This window comes from Dipodomys spectabilis, unplaced genomic scaffold (assembly GCF_019054845.1).
Source record: "Dipodomys spectabilis isolate Male_0828 unplaced genomic scaffold, ASM1905484v1 ptg000773l, whole genome shotgun sequence".
Lineage (NCBI taxonomy): Eukaryota > Metazoa > Chordata > Mammalia > Rodentia > Heteromyidae > Dipodomys > Dipodomys spectabilis.
This window is the reverse complement of record NW_024871450.1, coordinates 1-10152: the sequence shown is the minus strand read 5'-3', so window position 1 is coordinate 10152 and position 10152 is coordinate 1. Positions and strand designations below refer to the sequence as shown.

The 10152-nt window shown below is 55.1% G+C and overlaps 1 protein-coding gene across 1 annotated transcript; it reads right to left on the bottom strand.

Moving 5' to 3' along the window:
• Positions 1-1573: 1573 nt before the first annotated feature.
• On the bottom strand, positions 1574-10140 carry Adgrg5 (adhesion G protein-coupled receptor G5; the record flags this gene model as incomplete). Its single annotated transcript, XM_042672839.1, has 7 exons — positions 1574-3027; positions 3303-3580; positions 5817-5934; positions 6118-6386; positions 6569-6690; positions 8215-8367; positions 10006-10140. Coding segments are annotated over 7 exons (1179 nt in total), but the record flags the coding sequence as incomplete, so codon positions are not given.
• Between the last annotated feature and the right edge of the window lie 12 nt (positions 10141-10152).

Sequence of the window (10152 nt, the reverse complement as noted above, 5' to 3'; positions counted from 1 at the left end):
CTCGAGAAGAAAGTTCCAGACAGGGACAGAGTCCCAGACAAGAAAGACTGCCAGGGACCCTGAGGAAGAGGATGGGGAAGAAGAGGTGGGGGATGAGTTGGAGAGGGGTGCAGGCTGGATCCCAAGTCCTGATCAAAGTGGGCGTGTCTGCAGGGGCTGGGAGTGGGAGGCAGGGAGGCTTGTGAGCCAGGTCTGCAGAGATGGAGGCTGGTTCTGAGCCAGCGTTAGGAGCAGGAGTAGGAGTGCCCCAGGACAGACTGTGGGGTTTCTGGCAGTGGGTTTGGCTTGAACTGGGGTTACGGGGACAGCTTAGACTTGGGTGGGCTCTCTGTGGGCAGAGGGGCTGCCCAGGGAGCATCTGGCTGGGCTGAGGTGAGGGGTGAAGGTTCATACCCAGGACTCCTGAGCCAATGTTCTTGCCAATAAGATTGCCAGATGGAGCAAAAATAGAAATGGGTATATAGGACACAGCTCAATTTGAATTTCAGATTGACGATGGATGATTTGTGAGTGTGTCTGCCTCCAAGATGAGTTTCCTAGGTTTCATCCCGCAGCTCTGCCTTTAACACCCAGCCCCCACTCCCACAGGGCCGACAGCCCGGAAACACACCAATGGCGGCCAAGGTCCCCTTCCCCAAGCTCCTCCTGACATTCTCTGGCCCTAAGCAGAGCCCCCCTAAACAATCTCCCCTGCCTTACCCCTCACCATCCCCCGGGTCTGGATGCCCCATTAGGGCTGGGGAGGAGAGAAAGGGGCCCCTCAGACCCTACCCCACCCCTATGGAGCGTTTCCAGGAAGCAGTGCCCACCCTGGAGCCCTGCAGGACTTGGGGTGGGGGGGGAAGGCACAGCTTGGGATCTGTTTTCTGGAACCATCCTATGTCACCACACTCCCCCCACATTCTCTCTCAAGCAGCTCAAGGCTTGCGGGAGTCTGAGGTAGGAGTGGGGGGGCGGGGGGTCCTGGCCCATCTCTTCCCCAGCCTGAGGGGGGGAGGGGGAACGCCGTTGTAACAAAGGACCCACCAGAGTCAGCTGAGGAGCTGGGGCTGGTGACAGGGAGGGATAGCCCGGAGGCTCTCCTGGAGGAAGAGGACCATTCCTACAATAGCTATGAGTCCTCCAGGAGAGGTGGGGGTGAGGACTGCACCAGGGATGCAGGATGTGTCTAAGGAGCTGGGAGGTGGAACAGACCTGAGCCTGGGTCTCAGATGGCATGGCCTCGGATGGACTCGACTGTGGTATGTTTGTTGGTTTGTTGTTGTTGTTGTGCCGGTACTGGGGCCTGAACTCCAGGCCTTGTGCTTTCACTCAGCTTTTTGTGCTCACCGATGGTACTCTACCACTTGAACCATGCATCCAGTCTGGCATTTTGCTGGTTAACTTGAGATTAGTCTTGTGGAGTTCCCACCCGCCCTACCCTATCCCCTGGGCTAACTTTGAACCATGATCCTCCAGATCTCAGCCTCCTGAGTAGCTAAGATTGCAAGGCGTGAACCATCAGTGCCTGGCATTAATTCTGTTAATTACAAAAACATAAATGGCAAAAATAACCCATTGAAGGAGCACTAACTCTGAGCCAAGCCTCCACGTGGATTATTTTACTCAATCTTCAAAATAGTTGAACAACTGGAAAGACAAAGGCACAGAGAAGAGTGACTTTTCTACAGTCACACAGCTAGCAAGTATCATCCAGAGATATACAGAATGGTAGTGGATCCCCCCCCAAAAAACACACACACACACACACACACACAGGACAGCGATCCATTTCCCTTCCTGTGAGGCTCAAGGGCATAAAACTGTCTGATGAGCTGGAGTGGAAATCTACTTCCACCAGCTGTTCTAATGCCTGAGGCCCAGCCCCCTGGAAAACAACCTCTGCCAGGTACACTGGAGAAAGAGACACACGGATGCAGAACAGGATTGGCATTTCCCTGAAATCATCTGGCCAGAATCCAGGGAGCTCAGTCCTGGAGGTAGCAGATTCTCCGGAGGAAGCTCTGGTTTCACAGACCCTTGACCATCTCAGTTTAGGAAGCCAATGGCGCTGCGTACAGGTCAGCAGCTCCCCCTGGTGTCCATGTTGGGAAAAGCACTGGATTCGAGGGCCTTCTCTTCCCCTCTGGCAGGCAGGTCTGAGGCAATAGCGATGCTCTGGGAGTGTGGTCAGAGCTTGGGATTTCACACCCACATCTGATTGTCCACCAGAGAAAACCCAGTCCAGTCTGATCATCTAACAGCAGGGTCCCTGAGGCCCAGCGGGCTCAGCTGCAAGGAATGAAGCACTCCCTTTTATCTCCTAAAAAGCCAGGTGTTTGGAGCGCTGAGCGGGAGACCTGGGAAGGACTGGCGCTTCTCCATCTTTGGGTAAGGTGGGCTTTGAGTTAAGGCCATCATCCTTGGGTTGCAGAAGAAAAATATAGTGAGGTCTCAGAACTGGTGGGCTTCAACATACCAGCAGGGGGGCAGAGGCCAGGGGCCAGAAGTGGGCAGTGGACCCAACCTCCAGCAGGTAGATAAGAGATCATGGGGGAGAGCGGGTAAGGATTCTACCCCACACTGATGCCCTCCCCACCCCACCCCACAAAGCTCCTGGGCTAGACAGAACCACAGCCTATGGCCCCAATGTCACAGATGAGGAGACTGGGAAGGCAGTGGGGGAGAGGGGGTTGTTCCATGAGAAATAATAGCCACAGAGCATTAGAGCTAGGCCTTGCAACAAGGCTTCCTGACTCTCCAGTAGGCTGGGGCTGCCCCCTCCCCCACACACAGGTGAAACTGGACCACCTTAGAGCAGAATGCCAGAGCTCGGCCCTGTCGTCTGGAGGAGAGGGGGCACAGGGGCCTCCGAGCCCAGCTGTAGACCTGCTACCTCTTGCGCTGTGAGCCAGGACCTGGGGCTCCGGACCAGGAGGCCAGGTCAGTGTGTGGTCATCTGGGAAGAGCTGATCCTCTCCATCTCTGTCTTAGCCTCTGCTTGGGAGTGGCACCTCTGGGAGCAGAACCACAGGAAGAGGAAGAAGCCTGAAAGATAAGCCAGGTTGCAGGGGGCATCACCAGGTAGTGAGGGACCTCACCCAGAATTCAGGGGACCTCCCACAGCTGGAGTAGCTGGGCCTCCCTGGGGTCACAGCCACTTACAGTTGGGGGACAGAGGGACTCTGAGTGTGCCAGTCAGGGTAGAGCCCATCCTCCATGCAGAGCAGGTGGGCACAAACACAGCTGTGGATTCAGCCCCTTCCCCAAGCATCCCACCAGCTGCCCACCACCTGCGCCCACCTGCCACCCATTGATCTTACCATAGAACGAGTTGGAGATTGTGAAGAGGAAGAGCTGGGGCAGTAGGAAGACGCTGAAGGAGAAGAAAGCTAAGGCCCAGGTGGTGCCCAGCAGTACAGTGAGGCCTAGCACGGTGACAGTGTCCCGGCAGGCCCGGGTCCTCGGTGCCTTCTGGCCAGCTCGCAGCCTGCGCAGGGCCCACAGCGCCCAGGCCAGCACCACCAGGTTAAACAGGGACATGAGGCCACCATAGCCCATGACCAGCACACTGTGCACCACTGGGCTACACACCCAGCACCTGCGGGATGGGGGGGGGGGGTGAAGGCCAGGGTCAGCCCACCCCAAGGTCAGAGGGAGGCCAGGCACACTGGGCCCAAGGGACTGCCTCAGCCTTGTCTGGGCTTTCTGCTCTAATCATTGTCTGCTGCTGGTCATCCAGCACCCAACCAGCTCACTACAACATGAGCCACCAGTCCCCTTGGTCCCCTTTCTGAAGCCCTGCCATGCCTGCCTTTTAGCCTTACCTGGGTCAGGTAAGTGAGATGAGTGTGTCTCTCTCCCCTCTCCTTAGCCCTTTGCCACTGTACAGCATCCTACAGGACCCTGAATATGTCCCCTTCTGCCCTACCACACCGTTGCCATAATTCTGCCACTGCCACCCAGCCTGGAAGCCAGCCTAGAACAGCATGTGGTGCCCTACCCTCTGGTTTGGTGGATGGGGCTCTGCATTTGGGAATGTGAGGCAGAGGAAAGAGCAGGAAAATCCCACAGAGGGCTCAGCCTCAGCAAGGGAAAAGCGTTCAGGGCCTGATCCCAGGACCTAGGCCCTCCCTGTGGCCTTCGGATCTTCCAGCACACCTTCAGAACAAGCGCTGTCTCCTGAGCCAGACACAAGGTCATCTGCCTGACGTGTGATATCCCAGGCAGTTCCCATGACGACCAGGAGACAGGAAGCCCACGCCCCCACCACCACCCAGATGAGGATGTTAGGGTGCTGGCTGAGAAATGCACACCACCCAGGCTAAGGTGACCCGAAGCTCCTCGGTGTGAGCCCGATGCTCTGGCCATCGGTGTCACCTGCCCAGAGCTGTCCCAAGGGCTCCCCCACTGGGATCACAGGGTTCCCTGACACTATTGGGGTGTTCTCCAGGCTGGTAAGTATAGTGTGATGCCTTCCTTCCCAGCCACGGTGGCCCATCACAGTTGAATTACTCTGTGTCTGCTAGTACTTCTGTTGTCATGTGGGTTCCAAGTGTGCATGTATCTCAAGTGATTCTTAAAATGCAGAGTGAAAGTTTCAGGGATCAGGGTCACAGCATCCCGGGCTGGAGGAGAATAGAGCAGGAATAGGAAGGGCTGCTTCCTATAGTGTGGGATCCGCAGTGTCCATGCACTGATATGCCTCCTGCCTTGTAGAAGTGTCCCTTCAACTCTCTGGTCCATGTCACATGTTATATAATAAAATACATCTTCAGCCCAGTGCCAGTGGCTCATGCCTGTAATCCTGGCTACCCAGGAAGCTGCGCTCTAAGGATCATGGGTCAGACCCAGACTAGGTGGGTAATGTCTGTGAGACTCCTATCTCCAGTTAACCAGCAAGAAACCAGACATAGAGCAGTGGTAGAATGCCAAATTTGAGCCATAAAGCCAAGCAGGAGTATGACACCCTGAGTTCAAGCTCCAGTACAAGGACAAAAATAAAAATAAAATACAGACACATTCTTCGGAGCCACCAACACAGCCTCCCAGGGAAATGATGAACTCACTCCCAGCTCTCCTGCTGGGCACACACAGAGGTGGTGCTGGCTGGCTGGGGTCAACTCCCACCTCAGCCTGGATTTTGGGGTGTGCCCTAACTGTGAAGCAGGACTGCCAAAGGGCCTGTCCCTGGTGTGAGTGAGCGCCACATCTCTAAGTGGCCAGGGCCACAGAAGGAATGGAAGGAAAGCCAGATTATGCAGATAGAGCTCCTGGGGTGTCTCATACCATTCTCACTGTTCTCACTGCTTGACGCTGGGATGTCTGGGTTAAAGGAGACAGCAGCAGACTGTTCCCCAGGCCTAAGGGACACCCACATGCTGAGCCACCACCACAGCACACCCTTACCCCTGCCCACTCGGTCTTTCCTCTGAGTAGGAAGGGATCTGGGGTACTTATCAATGTCCAGTGCCCCTGGAGCCTGAAAAGCAAGGTACCCAAGGGCAGAGCATCAGGCACAGACTGAGCCAGGCCGGCAGGCTAGAACCACAGGGTGATGCTGGTGGTGCTGTCTCTGTGTGCCTGGAGGGCGGAGGCCCAGGTGCCCTGGCCTCAGAGCTGTGGCACCTTTCTAGAGTCAGCCAGCACTGAGCAAAACTCAGGCGCCCTTTTAGCTCTAGCAGGAGGTGAGCAGAGCCTCCTCCCCCCACCTATCCCAGCTAAGCCACAGCCCCCTCCATGCCCCTCAGCCTGGCCTGGCCAGAGGCCTGGCCTGCCATGGTCCCTCTTGAATCCTCCCACCACAGCTGGCAAGACCACACATCCGGGACACTCACATGGACACATTCTGGAAGCCTGTGTGGTTTTCCTGGTTGTGGACGAGTGGAATTGTGCAGGGTCCATACACGGAGCTCTTCACAGTGAGGAGAAGCAGCACCAGGAGGGCCGGAACCCCTGAAAGGGGGACAAAGACTCACGACCTTCCCATTCCCACAACCCCATCCCCACGCAGTCCAGCTTCGGAACCTGGAGCCTGGGCCTGGAATGGGCCACTCTAGGCTGAGGATGAGCCGAATGAGGGACTAGCACCCTGCCTGTTGGAGAGCTCAAGAGGCCCTGGGAGAGGAGAGCGGTTACCCCAGCCCAGTGCACAGAGTTTGAGCACGTAGTGGTGAATGTAGATGTTGTAGACGCGGCCCAGGAGCAGGTAGAGGTTGAAGCCTTCCATAGCCATCCAGGTGAGGCAGCTGAGCAGAGTGTAGTGAAGGGTGGCAGCCAGTGCCGTGCACGCAACCCCAGGCACGGGGGCCACGGCCAAAGTGGAGCTCAGAAGGAAGGTGACGTTCAGGAGCAGCACGGAGACGTGCAGGTTCACATGGATGCTTGCGATGGAGTCACTCTGCTTCCTGTGGGCAGGGTGGGGAGGCCCTTGGTTCCCTGGGGACATTACCTAGGCAGTGCCACCCCTGGGCTCAGAGAGACATAGGATGGGGAAACTGAGGAGGGGCCCATGGCTTGGGCCTCATCCTGGACAGGAAATCAGGGAGGCTTGATCAGGATGCACAGGCCTGGCTGGGGGTGGAATTACCTGTCCTGGATGTACAGCAGGATGACAAGCAGTGAGGCCAAGATGGAGACGCTGCAGCCCACCAGGGAGATGTACTCCAGAGGTGCCTGCAGCTCTGCGGGGAGCTGGGCTGGGGAGAGCTGCTGCAGGAAGGAAGGGGAGCTGAGACCCAAAGACCAAGGCCCTCACAGGCTCCACCAGAGGGGCCACCCCAGACCTCAGCTGCAAGCCCTAACCTGCAGCCCAGCCCAACCCAAGCTTGAAGAAAGCCAGGGCACATGTTTTCCCTCATATGCTGAAGCAAGATCTAACATACACCGAGACAGGACTCCAGGCATTCACACACTGTGAGACCCAAGAAGGATATTCTTAGGAGAGGAGCTCAAAGGCACAATACCTACATGCCTCTCATCATATAAAATAATATTTATCAAAGCAAACTCCAGGAAGTGGAAATGAGGGTTTTTTTCCTATGTTCTGATTTTTTTCTTTTAGTCATGTTTGTCCATTAATCTGTCTTTGGGAAGGCAAAGAGAGGCACAGAAATGGGGGGACCAAGAATGAACAAATGCAGCAGTGGTACTCACTAGACACTATGTTGAAAATGAACCATACACCTTGTGGGTGGGGTTGGTAGAGAAAAACTAGGAGAGAGTGAGAGAAGGGGTGACATTGTCCAAAAAGAAATGTACTCTTTACCTGACTTATGTAACTGTGATCCCTCGTATGACACCTTTATCGTAACAATTTTAAAAGTAATAAATAGAATTCTTTTTTAACGCCAAGGCAGAAGTGTTAACTTGCACCCTCATCTCCTCTACAATGTCCCTCCACAACTCTATGCACACAGGTAGGGAGGCCCCACACCTCCACGTGTGCAGACAAGTGTCACAGGCCTGGCCAATCACAGGCCTACCTCCTTTTGCCCATAATGATTGTTGAAGGATGCGCACAGGACCTAGTGAGACTCAACACCAAGACTCATAGCAGAACTGGAAAGACTCTGGCCTAAAAACTAGCGGAGGGGGGCTGGGAAGGTGGCTTAGTGGTAGAGCGCTTGCTTTGCATGCATGAGGCCCTGGGTTTGATTCCTCAGCACCACGTAAGCAAAAAGAAAAAAAAGCTGGAAGTGGTGCTGTGGCTCAGGTGGTAAAGTGCTAGCCTTGAGCCGAGGGACAGCGCCCAGGCCCAGAGTTCAGGCCCCATGACTGGACCCAAAAATAAAAACACTAGCAGAGGATAAACTTGAAATGCCTGGAAGTCATACTATTATGCTATGAGGCAGCCAGCCCAGAGCAAGCACAATTGAGGAACAGAGATAGAATCCTGTCCTAATTATATTCAGCCCCTGGATCAAGCCATGCCAGAAGCCTAAACGAGCTGTTTTAAGAAACCTGAGCCCACTGAGTGTATTATTCTCTGTCTTTCTGTCTCTGTCTCTCTGTCTGTCTCTGTGTCTCTGTGTCTCTCTGTATCTGTCTCTGTCTCTGTCTCTGTATCTCTGTCTCTGTCTCTCTGTCTCTCTGTCTCTGTCTCTCTGTCTCTGTCTCTCTGTCTCTGTCTGTCTCTGTCTCTCTGTCTGTCTCTGTCTCTCTGTCTCTGTCTCTCTCTCTCTCCCTCCCTCCCCCCCTCCCTCTTTCCCTCTCTCAGGTGGGAGGCACACATACCATGAGAACAGCAAAATAGGTGAGGTGGTTGCAGTGGCAGAGCACCTGGGAAGGGGAGGGCTGCTCTGTGCGGCAGCCCTCAGGGCTCCAGCCCCCCTGGGAGTGCTGGCTGTCCCCCTCCTTCCAGAAGACACAGGTTAGTGTGTAGAATTCCTGAGGGGAGATTGAGGTCAGTCCTGGAGGTACTGGGAGGGGTCTCAGATCAGGATCTGGGAGTCCTGGGGCAAAAGAAGACTCTAATGTGCCCTTGTCGACACTATATGTAGAGTGGCCAGGCTGTGACAGCTCCAGATGACAGCCACACTCCCAGTATGGACCCTCAGAGTGACCTGGGCAAGTCACCAAGCCTGTGTGTGCCCTCCATACCATTAGCTGGGGGGAAATAAAAGCGTACAACTTCTGAGGGCCCGACACTGCCCTTTTGTCCGTCAGAAGCAAGGAAGCTGCTGTCTCCTCCATCCTCCCACCAAAAAGGGGGCACATAAAGTTCAGCTCCTGCCCCAGAGGGAGAAAAGACTCATAGCCAAGCCACAGTGGAGGGATGGGGGACACGGTGCAGGCAGCCCCAGGGTCAGAGGGTAGAGAGGGGTGCTGAGTCCTGAAAAGGTAAGTCAATTTCCTTGAAAGCAGAGCAGGGGCTTGATTGCAGGCAGAGGGGCAACAGTGGCAAAGCAGGAGTGCAAGGAAAGGTTGAGGGACATAGAGAATACAAGGCCTTGCCAGGCACAGGAGGCTGAGATCCAGAGGACTGCAGTTCAAAGCCCGTCTAGGCAGGAAAGTCCAAGAGACACTATTTCCAAAATAACCAGAAGAATGTGAGGCTGGAAGTGTGGTTCAACCAGTAAAGCAACAGCCACATGAACCAAGCAAGCACTGAATTTAAGCAGCAGTACAGGAAGGAGAAGAAGAAGAGGAGGAGGAGGAGGAGGACGACGACGACGACGAAGAGGAGGACGAAGAGGAGGACGAAGAGGAAGATGAGGAGAATGAGGAGGAGGAGGAGGAAGAGGAGGACGAGGAGGAGGAGGAGGAGGAGAGGAGGAGGAAGAGGAGGAGGAGGAGGAGGAGGAGGAGGAGGAGGAGGACGAGGAGGAGGAGGAGGAGGACGAGGAGGAGGAGGAGGAGGACGAGGAGGAGGACGAGGAGGAGAGGAGGAGGAGGAGGAGGACGAGGAGGAGGACGAGGAGGAGGAGGAGGAGGAGGACGAGGAGGAGGACGAGGAGGAGGAGGAGGAGGACGAGGAGGAGGAGGAGGAGGAGAGGAGGAGGAGGAGGAGGACAAAGAGGAGGACGAAGAGGAGGAGGACAAGGAGGAGGAGGAGGAGGAGGAGGAGGAGGTGGAGAAGAAGAAGAAGAGAAGAAGAAGAAGAAGAAGAAGAAGAAGAAGAAGAAGAAGAAGAAGAAGAAGAAGAAGAAGAAGAAGAAGAAGAAGAAGAAGAAGAAGAAGAAGAAGAGCAGGAGGAGGAGGAGAAGGAGAGGAGGAGGAGAAGGAGGAGGAGGAGGAGGAGGAGGAGGAGGAGGAGGAGGAGGAGGAGGAGGAGGAGGAGGAGGAGGAGGAGGAGGAGGAGGAGGAGGAGGAGGAGGAGAAGGAGAAGAAGAAGAAGAAGAAGAAGAAGAAGAAGAAGAAGAAGAAGAAGAAGAAGAAGAAGAAGAAGAAGAAGCAGCTTCATTCTCATGTCAGGGTGTGATGGATTTCCATCCACTGTTTCAGAAATGGTTCCTCAGGGTGGAGTTTGGTTGAACCCCAAGAGGGGAAAGGGTAGGGTAGGCATGGGGGTGCCCCCAACGTTACCAGGCTTTGGTTGTGCCAGATGCTGATGTTGACTGGATCTCTGAGGTTGTTCACAGGTCTATGGCCCAGCTGGGCTCCCAGGATATAGTTATTGAGCAAGGATGAGTTGCTGTCATCCTGGAAGAGCAGAGGAAGATGTTGCTGAGT